Genomic DNA, 20,621 nt, shown 5'->3' on the forward strand with positions numbered 1-20,621 from the left:
GTGTCTTTTCTCTCAACTTCACGAACATTAGGCGGGACAAAAATTGAATGAACGAAAACAGGCTAAACAAAAATTAGATAAACTTGACATTGATAATCAGCCAGGCGGGGTAAAAATAGACAACAAAATTACACAGTAGAACGAATTTGCCCAAAGTTTGATGAATGTAATTTGGGCAATGAGCTAACCCGTGTATGAACAGACACCTCGTAATTGGTAACACGTTTTGAAGGGGTAATTACGTGGGCTGGTTCTCTTGGATTTTCCTATGTTGAAAATTATTATAAGAAAATAGTATTTTGGACGTAATAACTAATGTCATCAAAAAAGTAAAATCAAACCTTGGCACTCACTTCAATTACCATGAGAATTTTCACTTTAAATTTTCATGTGCGAATCAGTATACCTCAACCCATTTCCGCACAAACCGATTTAGCGTGCATTTGGTTTTCGCGCGCCTTAAATATAAAAACACGCTTTCACGAATACTGTACTGCATATTAAAATAAAAAGTTTTTAAATTGTAAGTATAAAAGCATCGTTTGTAGGTTACGCCCAAAAGCCTCAATAATCTTGGATTTACGCTATTTCCGTACGAATTATCGATTTTATTTAAATGAAAATTGTGTAGATTAAATTATTATTATTACAATACTTTTCTGATGTAAAACAGCCATTTAAATCTACTGCACACTGAATTGCAAGCCACATGTTAGGTAAACTTAATGTGAATTTTACGCACATCTAAGTTTTGAGCAGGCAAATTTATAGAGAATTGTTTTTGGGCAACCAATTGTTCGCAGCAGCTCTGCGCGAAAGTTTTATGGATTGAAATACACGAAAGTTCTAATTTTTAAAAACACAGAAACTCAACCACGAAGATAAATACCGCGTTACTGTTCGTTTTTTTATATTTGACCGTGCAACCAAAAAGTGTGCAAGAAGCAACTCAACCCGAAACAAGATTTTTTTTCATTGTCGGGAAATTTTAAGAAATTCGTCGAACCTAATTAACATCGAAAATAATTCTGCGATAATGAAAGAATTTCGCAGTTTTTTGAATAGCGATATTTTCTTTCACGAAATATTTTGACACTAACAGGAAGTACCTGGGAGGAAGGCGTATTTTAGGACGTTTTTTCACACTACTAACTGCCACATTCAGAAGTGTGTAACGTTAATGTATTCTGCTTAAGAACAAATAAGATCTCGTTGGCAGTATTGGATGGGGGCAAAAAAAAAAGAAAATGGTATAATAATAATAAAGAAAAGAGTGTTGTGTGAATGTTTGTGTGTATTAAAAGCAATTTTTCTGTATTAAAATAAATTTAAATATATAAATAATTTTATTTTATTCGTTCCATTCCTGATTTTCATTTTCGTCGTTCTCTTCATTTTGAGCTACGCCATCATTCCTAATGGAAACAAAGTATAGATATAAGGCGTCATTTACACGTGAAGAAAACACTACTTCTCTAAATACCACCTTACCATAAATTAAATACCAAGGAAATTGTTCCAATTTTGCGAAAATTAGTTCCCGCGAATTTTTTTTTCTTTTTTAAAAACAATTTACACTTCTTTTTTCTGATTTACCGAGAACTACATAATATAAAATGCGAATTTTAACCATTTTTTATATTATGTCTCCTAATAAAAGCAGTATGAATTGAGAAACGAAATGTCATTCGTCAAGAAATTTGATTCTCGCGAAATATTAAGACATGTAAACCTAGCGAAAATTAAATTTTATGTTTAAAAAATTTCCCTCGAAAAATAATTTCCCCAAGGTAAATAAATCTTTCATATCCGTCTCCTGATAAATGCCTTTTTCTTACGCCCTGCCTAAAACGTTAATTTGGCTAAATACACATCTTTATATGCGACAGAGTTGTTAAATGACTTCAGCTGAAATTGGGAGCTAAATTCCTGAGTGAAAAAATCCCTTGTATTCTAATAGATAAAAATAGTCGTCAACCAATAGAAATATACGCAGGGTCGACCGTCCTTTATATATCGCATTTCATGTTTCCGTAAAACAAACAAACTGACAGACGATGGCTACTATTATAGAGACATTGAAGCACAAATGTAACACGTGTGAAGCTGAAATCCCGTAAGTTTTGAATACTACGAAAAGTTTATTCAAAACGACACAAAATAGAAAACACACCTGTACGTCATGGTATTCAGTAGCTCTCTCATCGCGTTCATTAGTTGCTGCGCTCCTCCTGCGATTGGATTGTTAACAGCAGCTGCTCCTTCGTTTAGATCCTGTGCTGCGTGTTGTATAGCGCGAGCGTTGGGCGGTTCTTCTTGATTGTTGCGTTGTGCATTTTCCTGGAATGAAAAGAAGATTGGGATGTTTTTATTACCACGCAACATAAAATACAGGAGTCGAGAAACTCAATAACATGTATGCTACATTAAGACAGACATTTTTGCAGGAAGAAATTATTGCGGAAGTTATTTTCACCATTTTGGCCCCAGTTCGCAAAATATATACTTCTTAAAACAAATCGCAAAAATAAGTCTTGCAAAAATTCCTTTCCATTGGGTATTTCGTCTTACTCAAAGTCGATACACTTTCTTTGTGAGCAATACGAGACACAAGTTGAATGTGTAAATAAATAAAAAGAAAGAAAACTGGCACTAACAGGGATTATATAAAAAAAAAATAGTTTTCAAGCAACAAGTAAGGAACAGCTTTTTTTTGTTAAGAAAGAAACTATAAACAACATCGAGCTTACAGCAGAATTGTTACGCGCGCTTATTCTTACTCTGGTGAAGAATATGTGGTTTCTACAGTTTCTACAATAACAACTTGGCAATGCTAATTACCATGCACTCAAATTTGTTCGCTTAACACTCCTGCCAGAACGACAATGAGCAAACAGAATTGGCTCATGTCGAATTTGCTTTATTTTTACCGCCGCAGTTATCAATGAGATCGGAATAATTCACAAAAACAGGCTAAGACTACAGCATATTATAACACACCTGGTTATATGAAGGCATCAGCGACTGCAAAAACAATGTCAACATGTTTCTCCTCTCCTGACTTGTATGTTGTCTAAACAAAAAATCCGTAAATAAATCACAATATAAAATATTAAACGCGAAAATCTAGCACAGAATGAAAAAAAAAATGTTTCCTTTTGGTTACTTCTTATCAAAAACGAACAAATGAAACAATGGCTTTAGGCATATAGTGTTTCTAAGGTTAATTTCAGTCCATTTTGTAATTTTGCATTGTCGTCTTTGCTATCCGAAGGGTGATTGGGGTTCCAAAGTCTTAGATTATTCTGCAATTAATTAATATCAACGCTAAATAATTACATACGGCTGCAAAACCCCGTCCTTAAAGAAATAGTAAGGCGCACCAAGATTTAAAGCCCTAGACACACACAACACACACAACTTTTCAAGTTTTGTGAATAAACTGTTCCACTAATATGAATTAAGTTTTTTTAGTTAATTGAGCACTTTTAATAAAAAAAATTGATAAAACAATTTGAATAGTTACCTAGTTGGTCTTTCATACCCAACAATAGAATCAGATGGCGGTAAAGGATCATGTGTCATTATGGACTGATTGCGTACTTCCTAAAATACGGAACAACATAAAATCAATCCACACAATCTTTTAAGATATATCAACATCAAGGATCATCGAAACTTCTCTCCTACATAATTTTTGCTTTATGATTTTTATACTTTGAAAGATTTAAAATTGATACTTTATGTCTATAGACCAAAAATAATGTGTGTACTATTATCAACATTGTTTTTGCCAAAATTGTCAAAAAGAAACATTTCTGATCTGAAGATATTATTTCGGTTTGTCTGTTCAGTATTCATATTACTATGGAAAGTTTATGGTGACGTTTCGGGAGTAGGTGACGCTTCGGGAGGCCCGATGATGGGAGAAGGATTTCCCGAAACGTCACCTACTAAATTATCATGTTCAAGAAATGATAAACTTTCCACAGTAATATTTCTGATCTGCTCACTATATAATCAGGTCCTTAAATTTCTTATCAAAAATAAAAGTAGAACTTTAAATGTTTAAAAATGAACTCTGTCTCATGGCAGGATATCTTTAGCATTCTACAAAATGAAATTTTAGCAAATCGTCTCTTTCTACGTCTATAAAATATTACTTCTTAACTTGGATCAATGTGTTGATGGCTCTTTTCATCACTTTTGTTCTTCAATGTGTTTTGACAAAAGCAACAATACACGCTTTTTCTCTTTAAGAATATGCTTTATAAGAATATCAGGTTGGGATTTCAGGTTGGAAACGATAGATCTATTGTTTAAAACAATAGAGAAATAAAAATAATGACCAGCCTGGTTAGAAAAATACTTACAACGGGTAATGCCCTCATGGCTTCTTTTATGTCTACAAAATAAAAAGTTGTGTTAAGCAGGTGAAAAGAGTACGCGTTATGCTTGAAAAAACAACTTTCCAGCAACGGCAGAATATTCATTCAAAACATGGACATTATTAAAGTCTCAACGTCTCAATGAGTATAATTGTAACGTTACCATTCAAATGGAGGGAAGAGGGAGGAATATTGATATCTAGCAGGAGTTAGATGCTTATTAAGGTGATTGCCGCCATCAGAAGAATTTTAGATTTTTAGTTGTATAAGACAAAAATGCTGAAATTTTGTAAGCTGTATAGGTCCTGTGTTTACTCATAAAATGTTTTCGCAAATTATAGCGTCCTTACCTAAAAATTTGAAACAAACAAAAACGAGTCTCAATTTTTTATGAAGTAACCTTAATCATGTTCAAGTTATGATGACAAAAAATATCAAATTTAGTATTACCACACATTTGAAATCATAATGTATGCAGCATAATTAAGTCTGAAAATCTTTAAATACAATAACTTGGGAATGAGAAAGTCTTTTTAAAATTTTGAAAAACTTATTTTAAAACATGAGTTCAGTATTATGTTTATTTTGAGATCCCTTTGAAGATGTCAAGATGATGTAGTTGTATGAAGAATCACTTCGTTAAGTTTTGCTTGATGCTTAGAAATAATAATTTGATTTCAATTTAAACATAATATAAGCTATAGCTTTTGCCAAGAAGTTTTTTTGTACCTGATATAACAATGTGTCGCAATACGTTACGTGGAGAGACCTTGTATCTGCTCTTCCGCCTACAATAAAAAAGCGTCACATTTATTATCTTGTTAGGAAGCAAAATGCATGTTGCTTTGTTGTAAAACACCTTGTTTCAAATTTTCTCACTTTTCCATACTTAATTTATGACAAACTGCTACACCTCTGATCAAAAAAGAGACAAAACTTGGGACGTTTGCTCGCTTTGCTTTTCTGATTACTCTGCCTTCAAATACTATCCAAGGCGTTGCTGTTAACCCTGGCAACCTTGTGTTAATTTGAGCGTATTTTTTGAATTTTTACGGCGGATATAATTTTCAAGCCGCCGGCACATCGTCAATTGTATAATGCGTGCTGGAGGTTCCATGCAAAGTAAAATGAATACGCCACTAATTAACACGGTTATTCTCAAAAAGTAAAAACAGTCGGATTAAAATGTCAAATACACCATAAGCGGGGTTATCACTTATATTAGCCAGTCACATTTGATGAGATTTGAGGGCTTTAGAATTTTCTAATATTTTTGAGATAACGTGTTTTCAAAAATAAATAAATAAATAAATAAAATGAGAAAGTAAAGAGCAAATTATTGCTGTACAAATGAAGCATTTCTACACATTTTAAAAATAAACATGCGTTTCGTTATAACTTTAAAGTTGAGGAGATTTGAGGAAAAATTTGTGACAAAAAACCTCCTTTTAGAGGACATTTGAGAAGTTTCGAGGAGGCGTAGCAACCCTGCTTAAGGGAAGTAGTTTTCAAGGGAAGATATCTCCCTATTCCTATAGATAGGATAGGAATAGGGAGATATCTTAATGCAGACACTAATAATTTTTCGAGATATTTTTTTGAGATATTTTGCAAGAAAGAATTTTCAAGAATTCGATCACTAAATCGCGAAATCTCGTAAATTTTTAAAAATTTCTAGACGCTAAAAGTGTATGATAATGTATAAATAAGCTACCGTTGGGTGTTGTTTTAATTTACTTAACCAAAATTGTCATGCACATTTATATAATTTTTAAACTGTGATGTTATACATGTGTATTATACATGTGTATGAAGCGATTGTAAATTTGTTAGACACAGACATAGTAATTGAAGAAGGCAACACGTTTGACGTTGGATGACGTTTTTTAGTTTAGATACGCAGTTGGAAAAACAAAATAAGCTTGACAATAGTAAGCCAATTTATTCTCATTTCTATAAAAAATGATCCTGAAGATTATTCTTAAGATACTCTTGATTTTTAAGTAAATCCCAGCTTCGTATTCTTAAAAAATCTGTATCTGTAACGCAATTGTTTTTTTCTTTAGGGAATATGTCAAAGGTATTAAAAGGGATTTGGTTGAATAAATAGTTTATTCAACCAAATAAGAATACACAAAATACCTTTCTGTTGCGTTTTCAATCTCTTCTTTATATTTCTGCATGTTATCGATGATATATTTACAGTTTTCTGCCAGCCAGTCAAGAATTTCAGGTGGCTTCCACAAAGAGGAACACCTACCCACATATAAAGATATCAACTGGTTTAAAGGTGAAGCTTGCCGTAAGTAAGACGTTGGATCAAAATAGGGATGACTTTTGATTGTATCGTCAAGTGAGATGCCACACTTGTCCATTAGCTCCACGAGCAACGATGGAAAGGAGATCAATGCTTTTCGTAACTAATAAATAAAAGAGAGTTTGTAAAATGTTTACAATTTCAAATTTGAATCATATTGCTGATGAGGTTAAAACTATCAACCCTACACAAAATTGTACGAAGGGTAGTTTGTTTCACTATTGTAATCATCCACGCTTCTTCAAACATGTTAACTTAAAGCTTGGATAACTTAAACATTTGAAACTGTTAAAGGATGTTATCTAATGTGGCTTTCATAAAACAAGGAGTTTCTTAAGAAGAAAAGTCTAGGTTACGAGTAACACATGGTAGTAGTAAAATTACATTATGGATAATATAATACTACGGGTATAATACTACGTCTGTCTGCCTGTCATGTAAAATGGTTTCGCAAGCAGCAAGACTCACGCCGTGCGGTATAAAAAACCCGGCGCACCGATTTTTCCACAGGCCACCGACTACTCAGTTATATTAATACAAATCCCGGACAACAAAAGGATTTGTTCGATTTTACTTGTAAAATTTAAACCTTGACGAGTCAACTTCTCGTGAAGAAAAGAATACAAAAAGCAGCAAAAAAAACAAGATAATAAAATAAGTTGTCATTTAAAAATACAGTTGATAAGTCAAAGCGAGACGCGAATTATGAGAGGTTTTTCAGATTATTTCGGTCAAATTTTGAAAAGACAATAAACAGAGACGATCACGATGTAGGGTATTGAAGAAGAGCGATATTTACAAATAGGCACATTTGTTTGGCGAAAATGATTGTTCATGTTGACTTTAAGTTCGCCTCAGCACTTGTACGTTAAAAGAAGGTTATATTTTGGTGTTACTCAACTGATTGTATACTTTAGTTTTCAAAGTAACTTTGCTTCTTTCACATAATAAGCTTTTGTAAAATGTTCAGCAATTCATTTGGAAATATAGCTCCTCTTTGCTGAGATTGAAAGAAAATATCAAGCAAAACTTGAATTACATGATGAAAAGAAATCCAAAAGACACAAAAATTTGTTCAATTTAGATCACCCTTCTAATTAAAGGAGTTCGAAAGTCATTTAATGGCCATTTTACAATTTTCATAAACACAAAGGTCACCTTTCAAAAACGTTCTTCACGCTAAATTTTATGAAGATATTCCAAAAACAGGTTATGTTTCTTACATTTCAAAACGTTCTTTTTATTTGATTGAATAATCTATTTACTTTTATGGCTTTTTAGCTTTATACATCTTCATATGCAAACCTAATAATGGAATATAATAGTTTTGTTGCAAATAAAAGTTTTAAACGAAGAAGCCACAAAGATGGCTACAAAAGAATCAGATTTTCCGAATTGCGCAGAACTGTTCCCTTAAAATCTTATACCGTCAAATCTTCCATTTTAAGACCTTAGAAACGGTTGTTTAAAAACCAAACTAAAGAAAAAATATATACCGCTCGATTAGCTTCATCTAATTTTCCAAGATAAAACTTCGCCATAGCATATGAAAATGCAAAGTTAGGCAGTAATGTGACGTTTCTACTAAGCTCATATTCGTCAGTGAATTGTATAAAATAGGCATACTCTTCTGCTTTTAATGCGTAGTAGTCGATAAGAAAAAACACACAAAGTGGATCTTCTGAAGGGTCCAACCTAGAAGATACAGATGTTTAAAAGAAGGAAATGTTTCAGTGTCCATCCTAAACATTTAGAGGAGATGTGTTTAAGGGTCCAGCCTAACACATTTAGAGGAGATGCAAGGATCGATCCTACAGCACACAGAGGAGATCTGTTTGAGCGACAAGCCTATAACAAAGAGAGATGTGTTTTATGGCTCAAGTGTAAAACATATAGATGTGTTTATATGCATTATGCTAATTATATCACAAAACAAGATTTGTATTCATCCTAAGAGAAGATTCCCAGGAAACACAACCTGAAATGGATGGACCTGAATAGCATCTACTACTCAAACAAACAAAAACAACAATAACAGCACCGTCTTGTAAATTATAGTGATGTATTAGCACAATGGCTAGAACTGATATTTTAAAACTGGAACCAGTTTGTGTTTAAGTTGGGTGCCATGATATAATATACCGAAATGTTATGATATGTATACCAGAGGTATTTTTAATTTTGTTCAATCTTTGAATAATGATTTCTTCTGTCACTTTAAATCGACACAACAAAACTGATACTTTTTTACAAAATACTGTAGGGACGTAATCACGCAGAAAAATGCTTCCCTTGATTCATCCTGGGTTTTTTTTTTAAGAAAACATTTCCCACGAGAATAACTTTTAACATGTCTCACTTACCCTAATAAAACTTTACAGAATTCCAATGAAGTGCGATAACATGCTAAAGGCAAGAAACAGAAACGTTAAACATAGTAATTCAAACTAAAAAACAAACAAACTTGCGACATTTATAATTTCTGGACTTCTTCAAAACATCAAATCAAACAGAGATGGATAATTTACCTTTGTCCCCAACGTATTTTATATGACGGAACAATGCCAAGAAAAAAGGCCTATAAACAAATTAATAATTTTGCATTAAAAAAAGGGTAAGGGTTACTACTAATGGCTTTGGAAATTTAATTTGAATAGGTGGTTCATCCAAACTTCAGTGTGGTGCATTACCCTCTATACAACATTGTTTTAATGTGTTACACATTTAAACTCACAACAACATCATGGTGTACAAGAAAAAAATAAAATAAAAAATAAAACAAGAATTACACCTATTTTCAGCCCTTTTGTATTCCAGTCTACATATGCCTTGCGTTATATTAAATAATGTATGGAAACTGCATTCGAAAACATACAGCGCACGTTCTAAAAAGAACAGGGGAAATACAAATGAATATGTGAATGACAAAAAATGAGAGTTAGAAAAAAGTGTGCATGTGGATACCACCCTACTATGGTATTCAATTTTCAGTCTTGTATTAAAAGATGTCCTTCTAAGAAATAAAGATTATTGAAAAATCTTTTATGGTTTAAATTATTGATCACATCTTAGTACTGTCGAGTATTATATTTTAAATCTTCACATGCCAAACAAATTCAGTTACTTGACCAATTACCATTTTGTGGTTAACTACTTGGTATCTATATCTATTAATATCTCGAACACCTTTTCAATCATTTTTAAACTTCAAGAATTACGAACCAACCCAAAAAAGAAATTTTGCAACCCAAAAAAGAAATCTTGCAACTTATTTTAATCTCAGATGATTACTTGTTAAACATTTACCGATTAGTTCTGCAGCCATCTGATAATCTTCATTCATTTTGCATATTTCACTAAGTTGTAGCATAGAATCGATATGATAAGGGTGTGCATTTAACAGTGCCTGAAAAAGAACATGATAATGAAAGAAACAGCCTGTTATTTTCATTTAATAAACGAATAGGTACCATAATAGGAGAGGAAAGACTCATGTCGACACATTGTTGAGAGTACTGACAAGGATTCTCCCCACGATAAGGTTACGTGGGCAGATATTAGGGAGGGAGGAGGAAAAGTGATTGAAATAAAACCACGAGACAACTGCGTGACAGCCTGAGACATCCAATCTATTTTTGTACTGAATGCAAAGTCGAAAAAAACTGTTCCATAGTGGACAATCACTGTAATGTTTTTGTTGTGATTGAAGCCATCCACCCCAAAACTGGAATCTTGAAATCTCGTTACTAGCCTCAAAACTCACCATAATGTTGTTATGATCAAGTGATTCTACAGCATCATAAAATAGGAATTGTATTTTTCTGTATGCTTCTTGATGTTCAAACGTAAAAACTGATGCACTGCTTCCACTAGAAGAGAAAAAATGAGAAACACATTGTAGCTGAGAAACACATTGTAGCAATTACAGAAAAAATATATTGGAAATATGAAACATCTTGTTTTTTAGGAAACATCTCCAACACTTCACAATTTTTTCTTATGGTCATCTGCATTGCACAGGTACTAAGGGGCCATCGAAACATTAACTACAATGTTTACCACTTTCCCTACACGCCTTGAAGGAGATTTTAACAAATTTAGTACCACCCCAACTTATTATGCAACATTTTGAATGCTATGAATGAATTTCTTTTTATGTTTTAAAATGCTCTGGCAAAAAGTTCGAAAATGTCATCTTATTCTATATAGCATTTTAAAACCTTTTGCACAAATCTTTTGAAATTTTTGAGGGTAAAAATCTCCTTGAAAGAAACATGTTTTTATGTTAATTAAAAATGATGGTATATTTCTTAGACAAACTTTTTTCTTTTACGTTACAAAAAAGCTAAGACAAATTTCTACCATCCCTGAAGTATTAAGTAATTTATGAAAGGCCCCTAAGGATTTAAAATGTCGAAATTTCTACCTTTTGTCTGACTTCACTGGATTCATTGTTAGTCCTAAAATTAAAAAACAAAAGTCGATACACAGCTGTCCAAAAGAATTTATTTTGAGTGGCTACATCACCCATGACAAGAAACCAACTTTTTAAACTTGTTTAATTTTCGTGACATAATAAAAATATTCTCCAAAAAAGAGTCCTATAATATTTAAGAATCTTTTGACTAATATTTAGATTTCTAATCATTCATTCTCGTGAAGTCTAGCATTGATGTAGGTTTTCTTCAAGGTTTCTGTGTGTGATAATTTTAAAATTATAAATTCACAAACATGACATTTTAACAACTATTAATAATTGCAAAACTTGAAAGTTATATTATATTTAAACAAATAAAAAAATTGTTGTTTTCCACTTCAACAGTAAAAAAGGGGTTTCTTAGAAAATGGTACATACCTAATTTTGTCATTGGTGGCCAATTTTGACGTGGTGTAACTAGCCTATAAGTATAAAAAAATATATGTCACCTGTCATATTATTGGGCTGCCAGTTTTAGGAGTGTGATTACACTTACGTTGTCATTCTTTTATGTCTCCTTTCATGTGGATTTCGTCTAAAACAATGAAGGAAGGCTTTATTTTTTAAATTCATATTAGCTGCCACACACAAAACGCTCAAAAAATTAAAAAATTTAGTTATTTCGAATTCTAACATGCTTTAAGGCTAACACCATTACTCCTCGATCCTTCATTGCTCTATGAGCGTGCTTATTTTGATAAATATATACATTCCTAAAGAAACGCAAACCGTAGAAGGGTACATTAACTAAATTGAAAAACAATGATACCTTCTCTCACTTTTGACAACAGCAGCACCAAACTTTCGTTTCATTTCATTGTCTGTGCTGAGATTTCTAAAAATTTGTAATAAAAAACACATTTTTACGACATGGAAAGTTTTGTCACTATTTATCTTTATATAATTTAGATTAAAATGCATGACTTATGGCATTAATTAACAGAGAGGTTGTCTCTAGTACTTTTACATTTTTAGTATTTTTAAATTATAAATTGCTTTAAACTTCTTTGTCTTTTTCATTTATGCTGCGATAACTTTTAAAATGATACATGTGGTGAGCATTTTGTAAACAAACAGCTGCTTCTATCTCTTCGTTATTGTCTGTTAATGTGTAGAGACTGAATACGAAAGCTTATGGTAAATCTTATGGTAAAAAAAAAAAATCATCCTAACAAATCATTTGCCACGAAACGCAATTTTTTTACTGGTGAAAAATATTTGCCCATGAATTATAATACCATTAGGTAATGACATGCAACGCTGAGAGAAGATGCATTAAAATACAAACAAATGGTTGTTATGCAAGTTTTAAAGTTTTTTATAGCCTTGATGAAAATTAATTAAAAACACTTTGCTTACACAATTTATACACAAAAAAGGCGACATATTATATACAACATAGCATCTAACAAAAGCCTTACCTTGGATCCACATACAGGATTGACTTGGTTTTAAATATTGGAGTGTTATCATTTGACAAACCTTTTTCAAAAAATATATAACTATTTTTTAAAATTTTATAATGACATGCTTATTTAAGTTGAGCAAGAATTAAAGCTCTGTAGATTTATATACAATGTAGATCATTTTTTACTTGGAAAATAAGATTGTGTTAATCTTTCTTGCATTTCCATTTTATTCTATTTTTTTTACTTTTAAACAACAGTGCTCTCACATTTTTACCGAATAGAATAATAAAGGAGATTCGGCTTTTCTTTGTTTGAAATATTTTTGTGTTACTTCTGGTTGATAATAATGTATTTTCGAACTTTTAAACAACACATGGTTAAAAATGGCATTAGACAAAACCTTTCTCTAAATATTTCATTCTTCACAAACTGTATTTCATAGTGCAATTTAATTTTTCCTTGCAAAACAGGAACTAATAACCACTGTGTACAAGGTTGGCATACAACATATAAGCCTTTATACTACTATGACTCACAAAAAACGTTATAGTAACATTGTTTCAAACGTAATCAAAAAGCCGAAAACATTACTTGCGGCTGACGGAGAAGCAGTTGTGGTGATGCCAAGCATTTTGTTAACTTCTTTCACAGAACGATCAATTTCATCAAGCTAAAATATAAAAAAAGTTACTTTGAAGGTATCAAATTTTGAAGACACTAAAGTTAAGTAAATAACAAATTATATATTTAGTATGGTTCTTGTAATGATAAGAATGTGGTATGCCCACACAGTCAAACCCTGCCTTCCTCTATGAGACAGTCACCTCTCTATCATGACTACTATTGATTCCACCATGCACTTTTTAGTACCCATGTTGCTGTGTAAGGCAGCCACCTCCTTATTAAGGCAGCCAATGCCAATTTTTACAGCACACAAAAAAATATCTTTATATGACAGCCAAGTTCCAACAAAAATGTTTGCGTAAAGACATTGCATTTAAGCTTACCTCACGCGAAAAACAGTTTCGATATTTATACTAATTTAATGCATGATATCATGTATTTGATATAAATGAGGTGCTGTCTTAAGGGTTTATCAAGGTATGTCGTGATGTAAATATATTTTCACCCACCAAGATTATGATTTTGGACATATTTACATAAGTATTAATACTTAGCTATCCTCATCATAATTCATACAAGCAATTGTTCTTCAGTATCTAACTGATGGTGTCATTTTTTAAATTTTTTTTAGAAAAAAGAAAGAAATTTACAGGCAATTTTTAAGCTCTTATGAAACAAACTTTTTCGTTCAAAACAACATATCTTATTTTTTACAAACAATTTTAGCAGTCCTACTAAAGTGGGTTCCAATGTCGATAAGCATTTATAACATGCGTAAAGTTTATCTACTTGTCTATGGCTTATTGTTACTGTACCAGAATTATTTCAATGTAGTGAAATGGAAGTCCACTGCTCAAGACAGCCAATGATTCAAAATTTAACTACAGCTGTTATACAAGGATTCTTTATATGACAGTTACTTTTTTCTTCTCCCCTGGGTGACCTTAAACACGTGTGGCTGTATGTAGTAGCTAATGAAAAATGCTCCAGGTATTTTATTATGGTTTCTAGCTGTCTATGGACCTGTTTGTCCGAGGGAATTTTATTGATTGGGGAGTTTATCCTTATTCAATAGCAACTGAACCAAGGCAGGGTGGCTAGGAATTTTCGAAAACAAAATTCTAGGTTGAATTAACAGCTGATTTGGGCTGCAACAATACAATATATATAGATAATGGTACATAAACAACAGGGTAAATGTGTCCAATCATAAGTCAGTAGTCCCCTTTATCATTAGAATCAGCATTCAGCAGAAGAAAAATAAAAAAAGTATCGATAGTAATTTTTTAGAAAAAAATTATATATTTAAAAATGGTCTATTTATCGAGGACGGTTTTAAATTTTCAAGGTTTTTCCAGATGCCAGCCACCCTGCAAGACAACTTGAAATTATTTCAAATCTTACCATTTTTATGGGTTGACAGAGCATTTACCTTAACCCTGGGCTTTTAGTTTTTGTGTTAAAATTAAAAACAACAGTGAAAGCTAAACTATTACTGTTCTTAACTTTTTCATATAAAAAATCAGAAATTGAAAAATGCGCAACTTAATTACGAACGATTTGACAGAATAAAGTTGCAGTAATTAGATGTGCTAAATAACTGAATTTTAAGTTCAGTAGACCAAACTCTCTTTTTTTTACTCTCACTCACATTTTCATTCTGGCATTTAAAATCCTCAGATATCAATATCAGATCAGGGCAAAAGTAGTTCAAACTTGGTAGTAGTTTTTTATTTTCAAGCAAAATTAATTATAAAATAAAATTTTTATTGCACAGATAATTTATCTATAGTTTTCAGAAAATATACTTTTATATGAATATGAAATATGAATAAAAATATGAGACAAATAAAATACAAATATATTATTAACAGGTATTATCTAAATGATAACATAGGTCAACAAAACATTCAAAACATAAAGTTGATTGGAAACATTTACCATTAGCATTGAAAACACAAATGTACTGAGAGAGACAACAAAAGAAAAAGCAGAATTAACCTCTTCATCTTTTGCAGTATTTTCACCTTCATCTAACTCTTTCTTTTTCTTTTTCTTCTTTTTATTTTTCCTTTTCTTTGTTTTATTTTCATTAGATGCTGAAGTATTCTAAAAAACATTTGAACATCGTAGCTTTTAATAATCATCAAATTAGTTATTTAACAAAACAGAGACTGTATAAGGACTTTTTTAGTATACCAGTAATGGTAGGAAAAAACTTATAATCTTGAATTGACTTGGTTAATAAAAGTTAGAACTTATTTCAAAAATTTTTAATTAAAAACTAAGCTCTGTTATTGAGACATCTGGTTTGGATTCGTAGATGTATTGTAGCCATGTTGCCAAATTTCAAAATTTCATTTTGCAAGACAAAATTAATTATGGAAAATTGAACATAATAGTAGCTGCTGAATCCTGAAACAATCCCTGGCTGATACAGGAGTGAAAGTTTGGCAGAAGACGCAATTCTTTAAAGATCAAAGTGTTCTGGTGAAAAACTCTTGTATATTTGATCCACTGTGCTATCAATCACAAACACTTTCTTTACAAAAACTGTACAGTAATCTTTATTTCTGGAGGTAACAATACACAAATTGACTATATTCTTGCTCAAAAATCTAGTTTAAAATTCACAAAAAAAGGAGTGTGTCACTCAACATCGACTTGTGGTACGTGTCTTTGATTTCCCTGAAAAACCTGTAAAAATTCTTGAGCTGCTCCATAGATTAATGTATGGAAATTGAAAAAAGAGCCCGTGAGGAAAAGGTTCCTTAATAATTTTGTTAATTCATATGACCAAAGAAGATGTTGAAAACACATGGAAGGATATAAAGGATGCATAGTTGAACTCGCTGCTGGTACAGTTATTATTACAACAACTAAAAATTAAAGAAAATGTTAGAAACGGAGTGTGTTATATGTTACTTTTCTGTTAATAAGCTTCATTTACTGATAAGAATCTTGTTGGTTTCTGCTTTATCCTTTTTTGACAACATGATGTTTTTAAAGTTCCTCTACTAAGGCAATTCCAATTTAATTAGTTGTTTCAAGGGCGAAGCAGATAGTAACTTACGGTCGGAATATTCAAAGTCTTTCGCAGCGTTAAAATCATTTTTTTTTAATTCATACAATGGAGGGTGTTACGACAAGCGTATTCTATCTTGTTTTAATTATTTTTCCTAAATAGTATCGACCAAACTCTTGCTGTATTACAGTTTAGCTAGCGTAATTTTAAACATATGTATTAATCATAACAATGGAGGATGTTATGACAATAACCTGTCTTGTTTTTCACTTGTATTTTAACTATTTTAGCGAAAGTAGCTAATTTTTGTTATAAATCACAAAAATTTAAACTTCTGTTTAACCACGTAACTATTTTTGTGATTACAAAATTTGCGCACGGCGCATTTTAGTTTTATTGCAACAAATTACCATGAACAAAGAATCAACTTCCAGTGGCCGTACCAATGGTGCTCCTAAAGTAACGTTATTGATTCACCTTGTTTAGTATAATTGTAGATGGACATTCAACCAACAAAGAATAACAACATTGATATCTTCTATGCTCATTATATTTTCACGAAATGTTTTTTTTCATGATTTTTTCTTTAAAACATTTTTGCTTGATACTATTTATATTATTATATTATTCGGGCCCATAGAACAACTAATTAAATTGGAGTCGCCTAATGTTTATTTTTGTTATAAAAACTCACATATTTTTGAATGCACATTTGATGTACAGATTTTAGGCTTTTTGATTGGCTAAAAACCTTTCGATTAATTGAAAAAGTTGAACCGGTCTGACTTTTTAAAAATCGAATTCAATAAGTCTGAACATGCCAAAAGCATACAATTTTTACATGATACACAATCCAATTAATCGAATTCGACTAATCGAATTTGATTAATCCGATCGTGTATCACCGCCTCAAAATCACATCACAATGAGAAACAAGTAAATTATTGTGAATTTCAGGACAATCCAGCACAAAAACCAAATGCCAGGACACCATGTAAAGATACATATACTATAAAACTTGCAGAAAGTAGATTTACCTCTTCGTCTGCAAATTCAACTTCATCTTCCTTTTCAATTTCGTCAGCTACTTCATCCTCCATTTCTTCAGACGCTAACTGAAACAAACATTTTGACTAATTTTAATCAATTAATTCTGTATCAAGTATTATATGAGCAAAATAAGGGTTTAAAAATTATAAATTTTGGTACACATTTTTTCAAGCAACTTGTGTTTCACAGAATGAGTTATCTCACAAATGAAAAGGAATAATAAAAGATGAAATTTCTAAATAAATTTGACTAAAGCATGTGTATGCAGGCTGTTAAATCCGACCTTAGCTATCGCGAATCCAATTGGATTCTCGCAACTACTTCGTGAATCCACCAAATCTAGTTGGATTCTCGTGATTCTTACCTTCCGTGAATCCAATTTAGATTATCATAAATTCAATACACGAATCCAATTTTTATAGTTTCTTTCTCTAGTATAATTGTGATACTAGTTGATAAGGCCCGTGGAGAAATCCACTTAGGCAGAGGACAATGGAAAAAAAGGTTGTTTGTTTTAGATTTTTTGCTGACATCAGCAGTGCAGATACAAAAAAAAAAACATTACCTATATTTAGTTTATTCGTTGCCTGTAATGTGTAGAGGTTGAAACGCTGATCAAAATAATGTATAGGATAATATGTTTTTGACAAGCGCCTAAGGAGATAATAAATTTTAAAAAATTTTGCTGACATCAGCAAAGACCCATCAAAACATATAAAAAATATTTGGTAAAAATTTTTATACATGTTGCCCTCATCGTATAGATCTTGAAATGCTGATCAAGAAAACGGAATCGGGGACCCAGGTTTAGGAAAATTACCCAAAATTGGTCCTAGGTGGTCCCTAGTTACTTACACGGTGAAAAAACATTGACATCACCACCTCATTTCCAAGTTATTTAGCCTCAAGGTTTTAAGTGCACTGTAACGGCTTCATTAATTTAATATAGGATATTGACGTTAAAGTAGTGTTATTGACGTCGCCCCGTAACATCAGAAAAGTTAACATATTAGACATGCATTTTTCTGTTACTTCAGAGAAAAATAAGCATATCAACTTTGCCTGTCACAGAAACACGGAACTGGCGTATTATTATTACTAGCCCATTTGATGTGATGAAATAAGAACTATTTTTAAAACTTTTTAAGGACTTTGTCAGGGAATATGTGTTAGAAAATAGCACATTTATTAAAAAAATGAAAAAAATAAAAGATGTATGGCTGCACAACGGTGGCTGTGGCGAAAAGTAAAATGTAAAAAGTAGATAAAAGTGTAAAAATTGTTGCGTTCTAGTGGCTTTTGTATTTTTAAAACATTGTATATATTTGTTGTAATTTTTTAAAATTGCTAAAACAAGGGCAGTATATCAGTAATCCTAAGTTTACCTTTTTTTTGTAACTGATAGCACTTCAACGAATGTTACAACTAATTTAAATTAAGTTGCTTAACTGTGGAATTTTGTAAATGCTGCTAAGTTTTTACTAAATAAAAATAAAAAGAGTTCTGAAAAAAAGGAGTTCCAAAACAAGAACATACCACATCATATAAATTCTCAAATTTAGGTTTATTCTTTTTCTTTTTTACAACTTTCTGTGGAACTTCTTCCTCAGATTCCTCAAGATCATTCTTTTTATTCTGTTCAAATTGTTGTTGTTCTTGTAGTCGACGCAATGCTCGAGATGACATTATCTTATTAATAGTACTAAAATGAAAAATAAATTATAAAACTGCCACCAGAAAACAAAAGAGTGCTGTTTAAATGTTTACATTTACTCAAAGTTAACAATGTGAAGTACATGACATTATAAACAATTTAAATTCAAATTAAATACAAAAAGGTGCAGACGTGTGCATTCACACACAATAAGTAATTTAGCACGAGTTTTAGCCTTAATTAGGGAGGACTTTTGAACATGTATTAATAACAACAATTTATATACTAAAATTCTTTTTGTTTAGAACATTTTTTAATTCTTCTTTTTTATTGTCATCATCTGATATCATATATTTCTTGTTTCTAAACCTCTTATATCTTCGGTCTGAAAATTTTGGGGTACTTTCATTACTGACGCATGTTTTGAGTGTCTGTTTTGGGACTAAAGATTTTTTTTGCCCTTATAATATTAGAAGTCAAAAATTTCCATGGAGTAAGGCAATTTAAAATAAAATGAAATTACTCTCATTTATATTTGAACATAAAAATAATCAAATAAGGTCGCAACGTTCCTTACTTGTCATCTTGTAATTGCTTTTGTCTTAGAGGTCACTGAGTTATTGGGTCCATTATAGGAAAGAGGGAGTTGTATTATTTTAAAATAAATGTTATTATTAAGAATATTAAAAATTAACAAGAAAGTGCTATGGGTCATTCCATGCCAAAAAAACCAAAATTAAGGGAGTTTCCATGTCGACCATCTCAAATTTTCTTAAACTTTTTACCACAGTTTATATTGATAAGTTATGAAAATTCTGATAATTATAATTTCCTAGCCAAGCGGTTCCCAGGATATGACCTTTAGAAATTTTCCCTATTTTGATTAACAGAATCCTATGTTTCCAACATGCCAAAATTTTATGTACGGACACCCAACATATCTGGAAGTCTCTAATTTCATAGTATTCGATCCATATTACTTAAAGAAATCAAAACAGATATCAGAAAATTCTCAGAATTTCGTTATTTTGGATCGGAAGATCCTCAAAAACGCTTTTAGGTTTTCTTAGTATTTAATGCCCCGGTAACCAAAAATATCAAAGTAAGACATGGTCTATACTTATTCTTTCTTTTAAAACATATACGCTTGGAAAAAATGATGGGTCATTTTTTCCAAGCGTAATCATTTTATTTTGATCAAGCTATGAACTACTGCCCAACCAAAATTTTCTAAATTTTCACAAAATATGAGGCTTAAAAAAGCCACACAGGAAATGCTTTGAAAATTTCAGCAGATAATCTTTAAAGTATCAATAGGCGGTAGAGAAGGGGGAGGGGGAGGGGGAGGCGGAGGTGGTCGGAATCTGCCAAGGTTTTTGTAATAACTTTCATATTTATACTCCCATGCTAAAATTTCAGTTTCCATACGTCTTAGATATTGGCCAATGCTTAAAACTATATACCTTAATAAATTTCTATGGAAATCCTTTGGGAAAATCTAATAACTTTTGTTAGGAATAACATTATACCTTGAAACTCACAACACCACTTTATTTTATCACTGTAAAGTTTGGACACATGCTTTACCCGTTTTATCAGATTTTACCCCGAGGAATTCGGAATATTCAGCACAAGTTTGCCAACATAAAGCAGGAAAATTACATGTCATCATGTAGG

The 20,621-nt window shown here is 31.6% G+C and overlaps 1 protein-coding gene across 2 annotated transcripts; it reads right to left on the bottom strand.

The window, feature by feature from the left end:
- Nucleotides 1-1,276: 1,276 nt before the first annotated feature.
- LOC130614571 (transcription factor 25-like) lies at nucleotides 1,277-19,016 on the bottom strand. 2 transcript variants are annotated; one of them, XM_057435997.1, is made up of 23 exons: nucleotides 18,827-18,962; nucleotides 17,856-17,944; nucleotides 17,278-17,355; nucleotides 15,217-15,324; nucleotides 13,183-13,261; nucleotides 12,604-12,664; nucleotides 11,952-12,017; nucleotides 11,679-11,717; nucleotides 11,561-11,604; nucleotides 11,132-11,165; nucleotides 10,469-10,574; nucleotides 10,012-10,111; nucleotides 9,497-9,590; nucleotides 9,234-9,283; nucleotides 9,069-9,111; nucleotides 8,202-8,400; nucleotides 6,531-6,808; nucleotides 5,118-5,176; nucleotides 4,374-4,405; nucleotides 3,527-3,606; nucleotides 3,001-3,073; nucleotides 2,174-2,340; nucleotides 1,277-1,415 (listed from the first exon to the last, which is right to left on the bottom strand). In XM_057435997.1, the coding sequence occupies exons 3-23, from the start codon at nucleotides 17,338-17,340 to the stop codon at nucleotides 1,352-1,354; spliced, it is 1,839 nt and encodes a 612-aa protein (XP_057291980.1). In that variant the 5' UTR covers nucleotides 17,341-17,355; nucleotides 17,856-17,944; nucleotides 18,827-18,962; the 3' UTR covers nucleotides 1,277-1,351. The 2 variants fall into 2 exon arrangements, with proteins under 2 accessions (XP_057291980.1, XP_057291979.1); XM_057435996.1 differs by lacking the exon at nucleotides 17,856-17,944 and having other exon boundaries at nucleotides 18,827-19,016.
- Nucleotides 19,017-20,621: the final 1,605 nt, after the last annotated feature.

Source organism: Hydractinia symbiolongicarpus, chromosome 11, assembly GCF_029227915.1.
Source record: "Hydractinia symbiolongicarpus strain clone_291-10 chromosome 11, HSymV2.1, whole genome shotgun sequence".
Lineage (NCBI taxonomy): Eukaryota > Metazoa > Cnidaria > Hydrozoa > Anthoathecata > Hydractiniidae > Hydractinia > Hydractinia symbiolongicarpus.